The 19639-nt window shown below is 48.0% G+C and overlaps 1 protein-coding gene across 1 annotated transcript in view; it reads left to right on the top strand.

The window, feature by feature from the left end:
• The window catches only part of LOC8030150 (disintegrin and metalloproteinase domain-containing protein 10), a 194690-nt gene that overhangs the window by 105611 nt on the left and 69440 nt on the right, over positions 1-19639 (top strand). The window contains exons 9-10 of the mRNA XM_042292594.1: positions 618-808; positions 8384-8589. Of these exons, the coding sequence (XP_042148528.1) occupies positions 618-808; positions 8384-8589 (397 nt within the window). The remainder of the gene's footprint in view (positions 1-617; positions 809-8383; positions 8590-19639) is intronic.

Below are 19639 nucleotides of genomic sequence, written 5' to 3'. Positions count from 1 at the left end.
AAGTATAATTTATTAATTAACTTTTTAATGTGTAAAATAGGCATATGGCTCCAATTAAAAACTTGCTAAGCATAATCGAAAACCACTAAAAAATCCCTTTTTAGGAAGATATAAAACAGGAGCAGCATTTTACGGCATTCTGAAGAAGAAAAAAGAACAACAACAAAAAAAACACTATTTTGACGCGTTTCTGGGTTTCCATTTCTTATCAGAACGTATCTCTACGCCCGCGGTCCTGCTCCCCGGTGGTCGCGGCAGCCACGTAGCCGGGATTTTGTTTCGAAGGGCGGGGGGGGGGGGGGGGGGGGGGGGGGGGGGGGCGTTGCTTTGTTCTCTGTTGTTTTCTTTATTTTATTTTTTTATAGGGTGACGCTCTTCATAAATGCAATTTTTTTTTGTAATATATCATATTCTTAACGAGTAGTCTGATGAGCCTGCAGAACTCCTGACGGATTGTGTCAAACAGTGTTATTGCTGTAACAGGTATTTCTTTCTGAATCATTTATTTGCGCATGGCACATACTGAAGTGCAAGTTTTCGAAATTTCCAATATGCTTATTTTGTTTTACTTTTCGGCATCGAGCGCGGCTTTTTCCTTAACGCTCGGCTGGTCCAACTGGTTTGTCGGCGGAGTGCCCAGCGCAGACGAAAAAGGCCAACCTGACGCGATGCAACAAAGGCTCCCAAGTGTGCATCGACGGCAGCTGCGAGGGCTCCCTCTGTCTGCTGCACGGCTACGAAGACTGCCAGAGTTCGGGACCATCGTACAGTGCAGAGAAGCTCTGCAATGTGTTCTGCAAACTCACAGGTAGGCGTATCAGAGTTTACAGCGAACGTTTGCAGCAAAACAACAACACCAATAACAGCAAAAATGGAGAAAAAAAAGAATGTGGCGCAAAATCACTGCCAGGCCAATCGTATCTACCGAGTGCTTAAGCGACGAAAATGCATTGTGTTTCATTCACCGAAGGAACGCAGAACGTATCGCCGAATAGTCAGTCTCTGCCCCAAAATGTAGGTCTAGCGTTTGAAACCATATGTGCCAAACGCTGGCGTTATAGTTTTAGAGCTGACTGTTATCTGATGAATAATTTGTAAGGAAGTTTTGAACATTTTTAATGAGAGAATGTAGCGCAATCGCGGCACTAGACACCATTCATTTCCATGTATCCGCGGACTTCGTTGACCGTCAGCTTCTGGTGGAGACTTCAAAAATAATTTATATATTTTCAATCTGGTACCTGCATGGTTCCAACCTCTAGCCTGATAAATTTGAATGGAGGATGAGCGTTTGTGGCTTTTTTCTGTGGTTAAAAAAATAAAAAAAAGAACACAGTTATCTTTATGTTCCCTTTTGGGTACAATATGCGTTTCTGTTGTCAGGTTATCTTAATTTTGATGTTAAGCACTAGTTTTCTTGAAAACAAGGTTATTAGTGTATTCAGGCTAGAACATGTTAGCACGGTTTTATTTTTGTGTTACAATACTGAACAAAATCCCGCGACACTGTAAAATAAATGCGAACGTCTTGCGATGCATGAACCACTTATAAGCATTCGAGGCAAAGTGGGACATCGCAACGCCCATAGGTGTAGCGTGTCTTGCTGCGGCCACTTTCGCTGCGACTGCTCTGCGCTTGACGTCAGCTGCGCTGCTGCCGTCAAGGCCATTTTCAGGGTCATTAGCTTTCCATAAAATTGCGCAACTTTCTTCCATTGGGAGGGAAATGTTTCGCCTAGTCTTTTTTATTCATTCAGTCGAAAATAATGCAGTGAAATATACGTTGACTTCTAACTCGTAAGTGTTAGAAGTCAACGTGTTTTGCGGGCAAAAGTCCACGGCGCGCGAAGACAAACGAGGGCGGTGTTGCTGCATGTCCCCATTTGAGGAAAAATATAGCGGGCGGCAACAAAACAAGTGGAGAGAAATCATTTCTAAATGTTTGTTGCTAATAATTCATGCACTTTTATTTTTGTTTGTTTAGATGCGGTTTCTGTTGTGCCGGCCTCCCAGAAACACAAGCCTAGACTAGTGTTTCTGGGCTGCAAAAAGAGAAGTAAAAAAAAAAAATTAAACAAATGAACAGATTTAAACATTGCGTCTTGTGGCGGTCTGTGAAGCTCCGTCGGAATGCCGCCACGTCATGAGTTCCTAAGAAGCAGCAGCAGTTCGCGGTAAAACCGCTTAATGTTTCAAAAGTAGCGCAATGTGCGTCGATGCACGAGGCACGTGCACCGTGCAGCCCTTGGGAATATCATGGCGGTAGAGCGCAGCACTGAGCTAGATGTCAGGCGTCATGAATTTCCCAGAAGTGGCGCGTGGCACGTGTCTCAGCATTTCCACAGCAATGTATGGCGCCACTTTTCCCAGTATAGACGGGCTTTAGTTCGCGGCAGTATGGCTCTCTCATGGAGTTCCTTAGTCCTGAATGTGGCGGAGAACGCTCATAAGCTGAGACTATAGCCAAAGCTACAGGAGCGAGCTAGTCCGCGCTCCTGGCTTTAAGACATACATTTGTAGCGCAAGGGCTCGTTCTATGGAAGAACGCTTCAAAGCAGCGACTTCGAGCTCGCGGGGTTCTGGCATTGGCTGCAGTCTCAGACAACGTTGGTCTCAGCTCCACAATGCTTCTGCAACATGCATTCCACACCATCGAGACTGCCGTTTTTGCAGACGTCAGGTAAAAGCCTCGCCTGAGTACACTGTAGTCTGAGGATGCGGGTACCTCTGTCAGGCCAACCATTCGCCATTTCTTGGTACTGAAGGTTATCTCTACATACTGTTTCCCTCAAGCCACTACTTTCGCGGTTTGAAACTAACAGGGTGAAACGAACGCTGGTGGCACATAAAATACCGGCATGGCCGTTACGGGTAAGCTATGTATAGGCTATAGGGCGTACAGTCATCGGATATTACTACTAGGCGAGATTGTCGTGTGTTGACGCCACCAAGCGGCAAGGCTCGCAACTACAGTACCCTTGACCGTGCGAGAACTGTTGACGTCACGAACGCAATACGCATAGCGCTTCTCGCTGGCCGACTTTGAAGCGAGGGGTAGGGAGCTCGGGCTCGCGTCATTTCCTTTCCGTATCCCTTTAAGGAAATACTGAACCAAGATTTTTAGTGTCCATAATAAGTGGCGCACGCTCTTTCCACGGGCCAGCAGCCGCCGGTGTGCGCGAGCACACGCAACAAAAATGACGTCAAAGACCTTCATTCGCGGTTAAGATGACAGTGAAATATATGGGCTTCGGGCCAAAGGAGAATGAAGACAAGTTTTTCATCTCCACAGTGATGTCTGGTGTGAAACGTAAGCGATTAGTTGGTCTAACAAGCACGTGGCTTTCACTTGTAGAGATGAAAAGACTGTTTTTATTCTCCTTTTCCCTGGAGCCCATACATTTCACTGTCATCTTATACGCCTGTCAGACGGGCTAGTTTAGTGTCACTACAAGCGAGTGCACTTCAACCCACCGAAACACACTCCAAGTGTGTTGGTGCTACACGGGAAAACTTAGTGTCACTCCTAAATGATGGCAATGACAATGGGTAAGTAATGGGCACGCAAAATATTACAGTGCATACGCATTCTTTCATAAATAATTTAGTCGTCTTATTAGAAACACGTTACCACACATTGTTGCGCTAAGTCACGAGCTTTAATCCAAATTTAAATCCAACTTGATCATTACGATCAGCCATTACAAGCCAGTGATACACGTCCGCACGTCGGTACAATGCTCATCTATACTCTGTTTCACTTTATAATGTACCGCAGAAAAGGCTACAAGCGCGAGCTCCTTGCTCAGGGCACATCTCGGCGGCACAAGCTCTCGTGCGTTAAGAGTAGCTCCCAACGCTATGAGCTCGCACTTCTAGCCTTGTTTGCGGTACAACATAAGGTGAAACGGAGTATAGATCGAAACGAGCAGAAGTAGGGATTGAACCCAGGATTCCAGGGTTCTGCAGCGCGAGCTTTCGCTCCGCGTGCTCCAAGCTGGTGTGCGCGAGCCCACTTGGCCACTCGCACGATGGCCACTCGCCACAACGAAACATCATGGAGTGTGTGGAGGACGAGCTGGAGGGCGATATCCGCGATGTTGGACTGTGGACGCGTGATTGGGGTACTTTTCTCCGTGAGAGCCCAACGCCTTTCAGATGAGAGGCAGCTTGACCTGGATGCCGACGCACAGGCAAGAATTTCAAGTGACATCGATCAGCAGCTGCAGGCCAATGCCTTCACCATAGCCGCTCTCATGACCGACAACCTACCCGTGATCAGTCGAGAACGGTGGACTTTCCAGAGGAACGAACGGTGGTTCGAAGACACCTTGCCCCATTTGGGCGAGTTCCATTTCAAGCAAGCCTCTCGCGTCTCTCCTGCCATCTTCAGATTCCTGGAGGAGTCTCGCAGGTGCCTCCTGGCCGTCGCGCAGGGGCCAAGGCTGAAAACTAGATTAGCCGCTTGTTTTTCTACATTGTACTACTTTTCTGCCAACAGAAAACAAGTGCTCATCTAAAATTACTCCTATAAAAATAATACTAATTTTACGCAGCGATAATTTCTTCTATTATTTTTACTCCTTGAACACTGCTATCGAGATTACACATTCGGTCTACCGAAACGAGCGTAGTGTGCTCCCTGAACTCACTTCATTGGAAGTGTGTTCTTCGGGCAGGGTTGGGGATTGAGCTCAGGATCACTGGGTTCTCCAGCGCGAGCTTTCTCTCGAGGTACTCCGACCTGGTGGGCGTTAGCCCACTCGGCCACCGATACCCTTTAATAAAGACACCTTAAGAAAATTAGACTTTTACAATTATCTGTAATGCCGAATTGGAGCGCAGCTCTAGAGAGGAGGGAGGAAGTGCACGAAGTGGAGGGTATGCACTATGCAGCCGCTCCCCCTTCGTACCGTCCTATCCTCTTCTCCTATTCCCATCCCACTTAGCGTAAAAAAGTCGCTAAATTTCCCGCTAAATTTAGCCGGAAAATTTTCCCGCTGAACTGACGTGTGACGTCACATGACACGTCATCTGAAATTTTGAAGGTGACGTCAAACCGGTAAAATTTTTCCTCTAAATTTAGCGGAAAAATTTTCCGCCAAACTTAGCAAAAACTTTTACCCCAAAATTTAGCGGGAAAAGTTTACCCTCGTGACGTCACACGTGACGTCACACGTGACGACACACGTGACGTCACGTGTGACGTCATTTTGGGAAACAGTCCTTAAAGCAACGCGTGGTTACGCCGACGCCGCTTAACTCAGAATGGGTTGCCTAGGAGCTGTGCTCTAAAACAACGTTGCATTAATGAACGATTTTTACGCCAATTGGATTATTCTGATCGATCATCGCAAGCCAATGCGGAGGGCAAGTTCGTCTGCTTCTTGCGCAGGGGGGTAGCGGTGACGTCAGAACGCCGAGCCCTGATTGGCTGATTGCGACCCCCTATCTGAGCGTCGTCTGCTCCTTTGCAACGTCGTCTGCGTCTGTCTCACCTTTCCTGCGAGTTTCGAAAATGCAGAGGCCAGATTTACGAAACGATCTTACGTCAAAAATATGCGTAAGACAAAACGTAAGAACAAATTCGTATTCACGAAACAAAATTTTCGTAAGTTTTGCGCAGGTTACGACGAAATCCTACGACAGCTCTGAAGCTGTCTTACGCATTTCTTACGATCAAATCAGTATGGCCGACAGCGTCGCGGTCGCGACGACCCACGGACGTTTATTTTTCTACGTGCGCTTCTCACGCGTCCCGACTTCAAGCTGCAAGAAAAAAGTAAAAAGTGCTTGAAACAGACCACGACGAACAAGAACGCTGGATCCACAAACACCGGGGAAAAGCTCCAACGGCCACGATTCTACCGAACGCGACCAAGCGAGCCCGGCAGTTAGGCTTAGCAGGCACTCCGCGACTCGGCGACCGTCTGCCCACGACCGGCTGGCGTGCTGAATGGAATATGCCCGCGCGACCCTGGTGGACCCTTCCTGAATTATACTTTGATCGCTGACCTTAATTTTAGATTAAGAGGTAAATTTCTTCCTCTTGTTATCTCCTTGTTTCCCGAGGCAACGGTGACTCTCACCGGTGAAAAAGCGGTGAATCTCGGACAGACGCAGGGAAGGTAAAGCAGCCATCGCTTTGAGTAGCAGACGTAAAGGAGACGACGTTAACTGCGCCAACCCGCCGACGCCGTTAAGGAGTGAGGGGTCTCGCCGCACACGAAAGGAGGGAAAAAGTATTTGGGAGGTAACTTGAGGACACTAACACGCTCACCCTCTCGGTTCTTAGCAAACAAACCTCGGCGCCTCGGGACACCTCGCCATTGAGTCCTTTGACTTCTCTCCTTGATGCACGTCTGCTAGTTGTTATTTCGTGTGCCCTCTCTGAAAGGCGAAGTCGAGCTCGCTCGTAAAAACCTGCACCTCCGAAAGTCGCAAGAAAGGTAAGCGCAGGCGATGTTGCGAGCAGACGACGTGTGCCAGTAAGCTCTTGTCAAGCGAAAAACATTCCAATTGAATATCGTTGCAGCGCTCTTTTAAAGCCGAGGTCACACTACTCCTACATTTACAAAAGACAGTCTGCATATGGATTGGAACGCGAGTCACCGTGAGATCCGTGCTTCGTATGCCGCGTCGCAATGAGTTCAAGGAGAGAACATGGCAGACGGCATTCGAACCACGAATATTGCGGTATGGTGTTTGCAGACTGTCGTTTGTAGGATGCATGAGCAGTGTGACCCCGGTTCAAGTCGAACCGTAGTCTACACTAAGATCAAATATAACCAATCAAGCAGCGCCAAAAGTTCATCGTGACGGAAGTTTCGCGATTCAATATGGCGGCGCCCGGGTAGAAAAGGGCCCATAGAGCCACGACAAAAAAATATTCGGAATTTTCGACCTTGTCATTGACTTATTTAAGCGAAAGAAACCTTCCGGTTGAAGATACAAAAAATAACGACGTTGTTAGGTTGTCAGCTTGTTTTAATAGGAATATATGTTTGCGGAGAGAACGGTAAGGTACGAGATTAAGTGACCAGACGTAGTAAAACATTAACTACGTGACTTTTGAAAGTGACACTCGAAATACGATGCTCGAAATGTACTCAGAAAATATACTGACAAATATTCGGCTTTTTGTTTTTGCCCGAGGCATAGAAACTGTCGGCAATTATGACATAAATGTAATATTTTCTACTTGATTTAGCACAAATTAAGTAGAACTGTGCACCAAAGGCCCTCTCCTCCCAGAATCCGGGTTACAATTTGTTTCGCTTAATATTTTCTTTACCGCGTTAAAAATAACGTAGTTCCTCGCAACGTAAGGAGACGCAACGTAAGAGGAGGAGAACGTAAGAGGGCGTTAAGAGGACCGTTGGTTTTGTGGACAACATTCTTGACAAAGGAGGGCTGCACGCTTTCTCGATAGAAAGGTAAAGGAAGCGCTTGGAGGATGGTTAAGCTTCGCCTTTAAAAAGCGCGATAGCGTTTTGGGCCCCGTTCGCATCGCCTTCTCAGTCGCCCTGCCAGCGTGCCTTGCGTCGCCTAGTCAGTAGCGCGTCTGGCTCGCCACCAAAGGGTCGTGAATTCGAATCCCGCCTAAAATCTTCAAACCTTTTCTAAGGTAAATGAATTACTTCATCAAGCGAAACCATTGGAGGCATGCGGCGACCTTTATTTCGCATTGTGTGTCATGTTTTAATCGCTTTCATTCCACTTGCGATGTCACGTTTCACGCGAGCGTTCTGGATTGTTCGAAATTCCCGCGCGAGGTCATGTGGCATGGGCGTCATGACTCTATCGACCAATCGGGATTTTTCCGTCGCTCTACCGACGCCGTCTTTTCTGCGACACAAGTTCCTTAACTCTCTGGCATTAAAATGTGATATTTGTATTGATGGCGCGTTTGGCGCACCACCTCCTGCATGAGAAGGCCGCGGTGCTGGAATTTCTATACGTCATCTACCGAGCACTGACCGAGCAGGAGTACCAGCTAAAGGTGACAATAGCACCCGTATCCAATCCGCGGGCCGCATTGGCCTCCGTTAGGTGACGTAGATAAACCCAGCCCTGGGGCCTCGTTATATAGGAGGGGTTGGTTGATGAAGCCATTGCTCTCTCGGAATTTGGGAACGAAGCATCTCGTTGCAATTCTTACGTGTGTATTGTAGTCCGTTCCCCTGGAGCTAGTCAAACAGCGCCACCAAAAGTGCATCGTCACGACGCTCATCGTCTTTGTGCGTTCGCAATCCCCGACTAAAACTAGTTGGCTGCATCGGATTGTGACGTCGACTGCGGTAGGACTTGGTGAGAAACGGAGTATAGTTGTTCCTGGTCTAATGCATATATATGTCTCCTGTCGGTCTCCACGTCCCTGCAGCCGGCGACAAAGCCTGCGTGGACCCTTGCGAGGAGCCAAAGCTGCAGCTTCTGTGCGGCGTGGCGAGGCCCCGTGGCGCGCCCTGCAACGGCAATATGGGCTATTGCGACGTGTACAAACGCTGCCGCGCTGTCAACGAGGGGGGTGCCCTCCGGAGGCTCCAGAGCATTTTCTTCGGCACCGGCAGGATCAGTCGCTGGATCCAGGTAATTGACGGGAGGAAGGCGCGGGGAACCGCCGGTGTCCACGAGAGTGCAAACACTCCAGCGAGATACCACGAAAAAAAAGCAAGGTCGGTGCTAATGACAGTGCAGCGTCAGCGGGGTCCCAACACGCCAGTTACTCAATTATTACACTTAGCATCAAGAAAAAAAAAAGAAGAAGAGGTGCGTATTTTCGTTTCTGTTTGCGTGTGTGCCAAGCTGAGGCGATGACTTTTTTGTAACTTAAGACTTGTCGATTGGAAAACGTTAGGAAACATGGAAACGTTTGGGAGCACAGAAATGTCAGTTAATTTTGAATTTTTGTATCAGAGAACATAGAGGCGAGCTGGTGAACTTTTAACGTTTAGAAAACTCGAGACCTATATGTATATGTTTACACACATATAAGTCTCGAGTTTACAGAATGACGAAAGTTCACCGGCTCGCTTCTATTTTTTCTGGTATCTCCGTGTTCCCAAACGTTCGCCCACTCGCTCTCCAGGTCCCCTCAGTCGGCGACAAAGCGTGCGTGTATCATCTCATGTTCTGTTCCTTTGTCTCCGGTTACGAAGATGTTTTTCCAGAGTTCAACATTAAGAAGTTGAGCCGCAAAATATGCCAAGCTGCTGGAAGTAAGAATAAGGAATGATTGAAGCTGAAATTTGAAATAAGTTGGGACACTGCGCATTTAGAGTGACACTAAAATAAGTGAGCACTTATTTCTCAATAAAAAATGGATATTTGTTTTAAGGTATCCCTTCCCGGAGGTACGACTAGTTTTGATTTAAAAACGGTCTTCACAGAGCCAGGAACCAATGACATATGAACAAAAACTGATATGACGACACAGTACATACGTTGCGACGAATAAAATGTAACGTGGGCGCACAATTATGACGAACTCGCAGGTACTACATTACAGCGTTAAAACGGTTTTATTTCTCTGCAGCACGCGCTGGACTGCCGTGATTTCATCTCAAAGGAAAAGTCTTGAGAACGTTTCACAACGATCACTCGACTGTGTCGTCATAGCAGTGCACTTTCCGACACTGAGATCAAGAGAAAAATGATGCAACATATTTGTTTATTTCATTCAGACACAAGCACTGATTCCGTTATGTAGGAAAACTACCCTACCTTCCCCAGCCTTCTAAAATCGCAAATCACGTTAGCTAGAAGAAACATGAAGTTGTCTTTTGCGCTCCTTTAAATGTGTTACTTTTGTTAACACTTCGACCGTTTGAGTCGAAATGCGCCCCGAGTATACCCGTGCGTCCGCTTCCCCAAAAAGCATACGTTGGGCCTATGAAAGTGGTTTAAGGAGCGCCTCCAGCCAATCAAGAGATTCAGAAAGAAACATGCGCAGTGACAATGAACATGACATTCCGTTTGCTCGTCGTCTTTTTGCAAATCGCGTTTTCAAATCATTTTGCGTTTAGTTTCCGGTCAATATTTTGACCTGGGTCACAGATGAAAGTGATTCGTCCTCGGCTTGCTCCGATGGGAATGGGGTCGGAGGTATTTTTTAAGATGTGACAATTATCACCAAAAAGTAAAAAGAAAAAACAGTGAGAAAGAAAACGTATTGTCTTCAGCGAGCAATAAGTTCGTTTCACCATACGTCCTCAGGGTTAGGACACAACACGCACCGGTACAGACACAGATGCTAGAAAATCAAGGCCATGATAAATTTACTGCGGTGAATAGACCGATCTCACCAAGCGCTCGGCGCAGGAAAGTAGCCAGGATATTGTTTCGGGGGAGAGGGGCCTACCCTTGACAATATTCTCTATGAGGCGGAGAGGGGAGAGAAGGCCCCAGCAAAATGGGAGATTACAAGCGGGGGGGGGGGGGGGGGGGGGTGGGGGAGCGGGATCGGTGCCCCCCCTCCCCTTGTATACGTGCCTGGTTCGGTGCATGCGTGGCGCCGCCATAACGTTAGTTCACAAAACGCGAGGCGGCTCGTGTTGTCTTGTGCTTTACACGCGCGGAGGTCCAGATGGGTTATCGCACGTGCCGAATAACCAAAGTTTTCTTAATGCATTTTGGCAGCGTTGGCGTAGTGAAACAGGTTGTTGAGATCGGTCTATTGGTTTAACCGATGTTAGAACACACGCAGACAGTTGACGAGCGTCAGTGTGTCCCTGCTCTTTTTTCGCTCCTTGATTGACCCTATTTGCTTGTAGCGTTCACAGTGCTGGAACTTAAAGGGTTCCCGCAAGGACTTTTTTTAATGGTTTTTAATTTGCACCGAACCTGAGCGCACTGAACGTGGTAACTTAATGAAACATTTTTCTCGCATTTCGCTTTATTTTAAAAGTTATAGGCAAATTAAAATGACAAAAAACAAGCAAAAACAAGTGTCCGTGAACTAGAAGAGGGGTAGTGAGCTCGGCGAGCGGTCACGGCCTGCCGCACTCCGTGTCGACGGCTCGAGAGTGCGGCACTAAAGCATGTTCTGGCTAAGCTGTATAAAGCGGCAAGCCAAGGCGGCTCGCATTGCATTTGCTGCGCGATTAAACTTTAATTCGGCATGACACTTCATTGGCCACAAACAACAGCAAACACAGGGTAAAGATCAATTCAGAACGGGAGCCACTTCGCGCTGCCATACCGCCAAAATTCTAAACCGCAAGCCAAAGTTGCTCGGAAGGCCTTGGCAACGCTCGGAACCGGTCGGATCCTCCAGTTCATACGACCGCAGTGCCGCCGCGTACACCCGGGACCTTTCTACGCTCGCCACTCGATGGTGCCTGATCCCACTGCATCTTTCTAGTATGCGGCGCCTTTTCCACTGATTGGTGGCTGGTATGTCGACGGCTCATTTCTTGTTTCCGTACTTTCTAAACTGCATTTGTTTCTTTTCTGGTCTAAAATAGTGAACAAAAACTAGTCTTATAAATATTCGAAACGGTTCGCGCCACTTATATTTTGCATTTTGACTAAAAAGAATGGCTCTGACCATTAGTAAGCCCAGGACCAAAGACGTCACATATCGCGCGCTTTCGGCACCGCGGGGCCGTGGAGGAGGTTTCCCTCGTCGTCCGGTTAAAATATCACTCACTGATATTTAGTTACTCTCTCCGGGCCCGATGGCTTGCCCGAACCCCAAGAGATGAGAAAACCGCAAAAAAGGTAGATGCTTAAATTTGACTGCAGGGCCCCTTTAAAGTAAAACGAAATATTGAAGGCGATGCGCCTGGTATATGTCTTTTAATATCGCAGGGGACCTCCGGAAATATCTTGCTATTCGGGGATTAAAAAGAGCCCCCGATCTTAGAAGGTACACGACGATTGGACAACAAAGTAAGAGCGAACAGGTGCGGAGGCATGATGAGATGCTCTCGTAGATTTATAGTTTAAAAGATTTTACCCTTTTTTGCCATTTTCAGTTGTATTAGTGTAACATTGTTTAGGCTGCGTTCCTTTCACTTCAATAGAAGTTTGTTTATTTTGAGCTATGCATTATTTGGAGTACGAAGCAGGTGAAATAACTTTTGCAGGATCATTTGTGGGCATCGATCCCGCTGGCTCTCCTTTTATTGGCGAGCGTCGTGCTGTTCATTCGCTTCTGCGCCGTGCTTACGCCCAGCAGCAATCCCAGTTTGCCCGAAGCACGAAAGTTGAGGACGCCTGGAGGATCCCGGTCGAACTAATCTTCTCTAGCGTACGTAACCCATCACGCAAATCGCTATTTTTTTGTAACTTGTGAGCATGACGTTTTACCTGGTTGTTTAAGCTTGCAAGCTATAGCCGACGTAACTTGCAAGCTACAGCAGCGTACTCGTAAACATAACTTTGGCTGGCTCGCAATTCTACTGCTTGTTCACACGAGTAGAGAAGTGAAGGACATCCGATGCTCTGCTTACGACACTTGAAATGTTATATAGTCCATTCATTTTTAAAAACGTACTGACAGCCCCCATATTTGACATTGATATTGCCTCAGACGCGTCAGGATAATGTCATATTGAGTCGCACGTCCCCGAATTAGCGCGCCCGTGGCCGAATGGTTATCGCGCTTGGCTTCCACGGAGAAGACCGATGTTCAAGACCTTGGAGCCGACGCACCTTTTTGTTATTTCTGTGAATGTAGCGTTCTGGTGAATTCAAGAACCCTGCTAGTTGTTCGAGGACTGAATATCTGCCCACCGAAGATCTTATGCAGATTGTTTCAGAAGCCCACGCGTGTACATAAGGGGCTCCGCGTGGCGAGCGGGAGGCAGTCTCGCCCCAGCACTCGATCCTGCTGTTCCGCCGACATCGACGCCTGCGACGCTAACCTTCTTCTATCTTGTTTTGGGTACAAGCTCGCTAACTGAACGTCTAGTTTCTCCAGTTACTCGCTACCTGATCATTTGTCCCTCGTGATATTTTGAAGGGAGTGAGGGGAAGTATATTATACCTAAGGTTACTCATTCGCCCCTGCGGACCCGCCAACCAAGTCAGATTCCAAGCTTGCCAGAAAACCGCTCTTTGAGGAACCGAAAACTCGCGCCAGCCGCCGCACTTAGGAACAGCCTCCTAAATGTGGTCTGCTGCTGGACAAGCACAAGCCCAAGAGGACAACGGTGGCCGACCAGTCGCAGACCCCGGCCGCTTCTAACATCGTTTACCTGCCCGTCGCACCACGGACGACTCCTCCGTTCCACGGCGAACTATACGAAGACGTAGAAGATTGGAGAGACCAGTACTAACGCGTTGCCCGCCAAAATGGCTGAACCGACGAGCAGTGCCTGCACAACGTATGTTTATCGCTTGTCGGGACTACCAATCACTGGTACAAAATCCGAGTCGCCTTTGACATTGCGGGACGTTTTCAAGAGCGAGCTAAAGGGGACATTTGTCAACTAATACCGCCGAGAGAGAGCTAAAAACCTACTTCGGACCAAAACCCAGGGCCCCAAGGAGAGTGTCACCAGCTTCGTGGAGGACGTTCTGCGCCTGCGCCCGCGCCGACCCTCAGGCTACGGAAGAGAAGGTGCTAAGAATGCTCATGCGGGCGGGAGTGACAACATCTTAGGCGGTCTTGTCCCCAGCGCTCCGACAACAGTCGAAGATTTTGTCACCGAGGCGATGAACATCGAGCCTGCTTTGCAAGGCCAAGGCAGTCACTACCAGGGACTAGCCGGTATTGCTGCCCTCGGACTGCCTAACTGCGATCTTGGCTCCTGCATCCCAGGCATTCGCGAGATCATTTGCGACGTCGTCCGGGAAGAGCTCAGGAAGATCCTGCCTGCTGACAATCATTCGGCTTCGCTGTCGATAGCCGTAGTTGTCCGCGAGGAAGTTCAGCGGGCAATTCAACCAGAGGCTCCTGCCAGCGTTGCAGCACCCGAGGAGCCCACCCTCACCTATGCCGCGGTAGCTCAGAGACCGGCACCAGCTTCTCAGCAGTGTTCGGCGCCGCCTTGGCGTAAGCCGGTAGCGCAGACTTTGCGACGTCATGGAAAAACGGCCCCAGCTCGTCCGCACTAAACAACAGCCGCCTAGCAAGACAGATGTGTGGCGCACGGCCGATGAACGACCGCTGTGTTATCACTGTGGTGAGACCGACCAGGTCTACCGGAGGTTCCCATACCGACAATGGGCCTGCGAGGTTTTTGTGCAGAGCGGCCCGCGACCCCTCCGAGGGTAATGACCAAGGAACATGAGGAGTACCTCCGACGACCCTGTCCCCGGTGCCGACTCGCCAACCCCGAGGTTCTCCTTCCCCATCGCCTCGACGTGCGCTCTCGCCCTTCCACCGCTCTCGTTAGGACAGCCTGCCTCCCCTATCTCGTGGAAAAAGAAAAAAATAGCCTCCAAGAACTCTGGAGCGCTCTCACTTTCTCAACGCCAGACATCGCAATGACGCCCCTGCGACGGAGCCCAAAGACCTAAACGTTGTTATCGATCCGGTCACGACGCGTAGGCACTCATGGACATCGTAGCAGGGTACCCAGTTTTGATTTGGAGGCTCTCTCGCCGCCTTTGAATAGTGACGACGCCATGGGATGGACTATGAATGTGAACCGTCGAAGGGCACCTCATCATACTAGTCGGGTGATGCACTGCTCGCGTCGAGATCCACGGTGAGACGTGCCCTGTGAAGTTCATAATTCTGCAAGACTGTGTGAGGGACATTATCCTCGTAATGGACTTCCTCTGCGAGTATGGCGCCGTCATCGACCTCGGAGTAAACCGGTTGACGCTGCGAAAACCTGTTCTGTCGCCAGTGGAGCCCAACACAATGTCAACCGCGATCCAAGCTATTGCCGACCATGTGAAAGTGCCCGTCGCCGTTGAGTATTTTCGTAATCGCCATAACCGACGCAGCCATGCGCGGGGAAGCTCTTCTGAAAGGTCGCGTTCAACTGCTCTCTGACGAAGGAATTGGCGTCGCAAGAAGCGTAACGGATCTCCAAGAAGCACGCACAATTGTTGTGGAGATCCGTCTGCCCTCCCCCGCGCTAACCCTCCGGGCCCAAAATTCCAGCCATTCGGACTTCGTTGTGGGCCCGGCAGAAGCTTAACGTGCCATGCCTCCAAGATGCGTCGTGCCTCGGGGGGAGCTTTGATGGCCTCGCGCACCACAATATTCGCCTGCAGCACTCCCCTAAGCCAACTGACGTCACGCGACTGGCTTCTCAGAACAAAAAAGGCCAAGGCCTTAAAAGGGGACGCGTAACAAAGAGAGGCTCTCTCAGGCGGCGTACACGAAGGGGCGTGCAGCGGTGACTGGAAAGCAGGACGCTGGCACGGGAATTGAGGAGGCGGACGCTCGCGCGGGAAAGTGAGAACGCGACGTCGAGTTGCGGACTCGACGAACGGACGGGGCAGCGACCCCGGACGACGACGTCTTCATGACGCAGTGTGGACAGCCACCGCTGGGACATGGAGTAACTGCAGTGGCAGCGGACTTCCCCAAAGCCTTGCTGTTGACCGTTCCCCGATCCCGAAACCCCCCAGGTAGTGAGTGAGTGAATAAACCCTTTTGCCGAGAGCGAAGTATTGCTGTGCAATGTTCATCCGGGGACAGGGTCTGAGGAAATCGGAGTTAGAGGCCCGCACTGTTCTCGTCGCCAACTTTCGAGAGGAGCCGCAGCACCTAACGAAAGGCACCACCGTGAATCACGCCAAGGAGCTTCAAGCGTTATCCGTGGTCATCGCAGTCTCTGAGGAAACCTCGTTCGACAGAGTCCAGGCCAGCACAGGAGCAAGTCGGCGCAGCAGCTCGACATCGACCCAGAGCTCCCCGCTCCAAAGCGCTGGCAACTGTTTTATATCCTCGCTAAATACAGTGACTGTTTTGCCAGGTCAAATTTTCGCAAAACAGCACTGCAGTGGCGAAAGTCCACGCGTGTACATAAGGGACTCAGCGTGGCGAGCCGGAGGCAGTCTCACCCTAGCGTTAGATCCTTCTGTTCCGGGGACATCGTCGCCTGCGGCGCTAACCTTCTTCTATTTCGTTTTGAACACACGTTCCTCGCATTAAGCTTTTATTTTCTCCAGTTATTCGCCGCTTTATCATATGTCATTCGTAAGAATAACAAAAAAGTGTAACGCGGGAAACAACTAAAAATCATATATATATAAAATACATCCTTTAGAGCTCTTCTAAATGCACCACGCCGCTTTTATTTTATCTTTTTTTATATAAATATTAAGAACAGATCCAAGAAGTAGCTGAGAGAAGCGCTCTGTCCAATCCGTGCGTTTTGCGTCTTCATATGGCGGCTTTAGGCGGCTGAACCAACTGTATCGGGAAATCAGTGGGGGCTCTGTTGATCAGATTTTTTCCACACCTTACGAAACCGAGAAAGATATTTTTGAGCGTTCGACAAAATTGGGTCCGGTGCCATAAGATTATGCTTAATCGTAACCAGAATTGCCATTTTCGAAGCAGACGATGGCCTTTAGCTGTGCATAAACCTCGGCGTTGTTAATGTTGGTGCCGACTCCTCTGATTACTCCAGTTGCCTGGGCTTGGGAACGGGGCTCAAAGTATCTGACAGCAAAACCCAACAGAGGTGTCACCTTCAGTACAGATGACAGGCCCTCATTATTTTATATATCGACAGGTATCAAGTTGCCCACTCAGTTCGGTCTGATCTGAGTTATGGAGTCGGATGCTTTCCACTAAAGCAGCTCTGACCGTCTTATTTGATTTAATTTGGTGATTAGTTCTGTTTGATCTACTGACATAAAAATGTCAGTAAGAGTCAATTTTCTAGAGTCCACAGATATTATCGTACTGTTTCTCGAGGATAGAGACTTGACCTCATAACATCGTTTCTGTGCTTTCTTGTATTTCACAAGAGTGTAGCCTTCGTCATAGCCATTTTCAGTGTCAGCAAAAATAGGAAAATACGACCAAAGGATCAGGGAGTCGAGAGGCATATTAGTTTCAGGCCTCAAAGATCCGTCCTCGTTTGTGTACTTAAAGTAATGTAAACCCTCCGAGACTACATGCAGGATGTTTATTTTTATAATTGAATATAATTCGAACTAGGGTTCAGCGAACTATATATCATTTTAACCTTGTCTTTTAAAGTTATTAAAACCGTGCTTTAGGCTTTTAAGAAATAAAAAAAAAGTAATAATCTAGTAAATTGCACTTCTCAGCAAGCTATTTTCAGAACATGAAGTGACCAGAACAAGAAGCGCAAAAACTGGGAACTATTCCGGATGTGTGTCTTTAATCGGGTGCTCAGGGAGACTGCAGCACAGGGTGTGGGTCGGGAAACCTAACCACCGCGAGTCATCTCGTCTGGAAAGGAGTAAGGGGGGGGGGGGGGGGGGGGGGGGCTTCCACACGGACACTACGGGCCATGATGTATGACTCTCCTGCTCGGCTTCTCCCCGATACTTTTCCGGAATGGACAATGGCAGCGGGTGAAGCTCAGCGCAGGATGATGATACGGGACACCCCTGAAACTTATTCGAGGGGCTACTATTCGTCCCCTTTTATAACATTTGCACCCACCACCAAACCTACATCCCCCCAACATATGCTCTGAGGCCAAGGTGGTGAAAGTATATTTAATAAAATAAGTTTCGAACAACAAAAAATAGTATACCCCGTAGCCCGAAAGTGTTTATAAAGCAGTGTTTTATAAAGCAAGTGCGTAACAACACTCAATAATTAAAGGACACGAAATCTACTCCGACAACGAAAATATGTAGACTCTTGTGTTTTCACGCTCTAAATCCCCGATTTGTTCTGTTTTATACTAAGCTCTGCAAGATTCTAGGCGTATCTCGCGCTTTAGCGCACTTTCTACGGAGTTATACAGAACACTGCCGCTATGAAGAGTGCATACGTACCACGCGAGCAAATTTAACCTCACTCCAGTGCTTGTAGTCGCTATTTTATATTCTGAACCTATGAAATATTAAATTACAACACGACTTGAAAGGAAAAATACCGTCACGGTGAGGAGTTTCTTTCAAATTCTGTTTAAAGCGCCGCTTAATGTTTGCAGTTATTTAATAAAAATGGACTCTTGCAGTGGCTTTTACTTCTAGAAATTGGATGGAAAGGATTTCTGACACACTGACTAAATCGGTTGTTTATTTTTTTTTTTTTATTTCAGAATTCTCCAATGCGATCTCCACCAATGCGATCTTCACCGAGCTAAATTGCATTTTTATTTATTTTATCTCGTCACATATGTATCTACAAATTGGACAATTTAATGTTTATTTTATCTAAATCTTTTATTGCCGAAGAACTAGTAGCTTTATAATGTCAGCAAAAATGAGTAAAGGTTTGCGTGTTATAAGATATTCTGTGCGCACCGGTATGATAGAATGGTGCGGTCCAAGTCAACATGCAAATATATTTTTTTAGTCGGAAAATTCCCCGTGTTCAAACTTCCTGTTTCTTTGCTATCATCCTCATGATGCTTCAAAGACTCTTCTGACACAAACGTATTGCAATGTGTTAGTTCTTTAAAATATATTTTGCCTCAGTTGTCTCAGCTTCCTTGCCTTTGTAGAGTGCCGGCCGTGACTGCTCGTAGCACGCAGTCCTACCCTCAAAAAAAGAAGAAAAAACAAACAATTGGAGCATATAGTTTACCGCAAAACACTTAATGGAGCAAATCGCTGCAATATGCGAAATAAGCTTGGAGACCTTACGAGGCTAAACACATCTCTAGACCTAAAAGTAAGCAGTTTGCTTCGTGACTCCATGCATGACGTTTCACGATGCTCACAGCAGATACTTTTGTTTTAGGTCTAAGCCAATGTTCAGCTTCTTCATTCGCCGAGCACCTTCCGTAGTTTGCAGCGATTGACTCGCCACCAAGTGTTTTGCGGGAAAACAAACTCCGTGGGAAAGTAGACGCTCCAAATTGCTCAGAGTACACGGTATTTGCTTAATCAGCAATGGAGGTGCCTAATAAACGTTTCTAAGCGAGGTTCGTGGTTGTTTTTGAGTTCGTGAATTTTCGTTGCGAAGATGCTTGACTGCAGTGTGTCGTGTGTCACGTACAGTGTGGGGGTGGGGGGTTTGTGCATGCATGTGCGCGAAAGCGCTATATCAAGTTGTGTGTCCTCCACAGTCTCTAAAGGCCGGCGTCTCGTGTTTTTCATCTGAAATGACAGCCTAAAGCTGTGGATTGTCTGACATATAAGAAGGATTTATAGTTTCACATTAGTGGCAGCATCGTTTAAAATTAAGTGTCAGAATTAAGACTACCTCTGCCAGGCAGGGATTGGGTGAGAGGCAAGTTAAGGGGGCCTGAAAAAGAACAGCGACAAAACTGAGCTATAGTAGAGCATGAATTTCCACTCCTTATCATAGAGCCCCCCCCCCCCCCCCCCCCCCCCTTCCTCCTCCTTTTCAAACTTTTACCGCTGCCAGGTTCCTCTTTGAAGGGAACGTTGCACGACAAGGCCCCTACAAGGAGACAAGTAAGTCCATTTTGAACGCAGATTTGTTGACTCCTTTCTTGTGTACAGGTGATGTTATTCAAGGGCTTGCCATCTAAAGTGCATAGAAACAAAAAAGATTGACGGTGAAGAAGATAAGAAATAAAATGTTTAAAATATTTTTGAGTTGACT

This window comes from Ixodes scapularis, unplaced genomic scaffold (assembly GCF_016920785.2).
Source record: "Ixodes scapularis isolate PalLabHiFi unplaced genomic scaffold, ASM1692078v2 PGA_scaffold0__279_contigs__length_252992795, whole genome shotgun sequence".
NCBI lineage: Eukaryota > Metazoa > Arthropoda > Arachnida > Ixodida > Ixodidae > Ixodes > Ixodes scapularis.
This window is presented reverse-complemented; position numbering and strand designations above follow the sequence as displayed.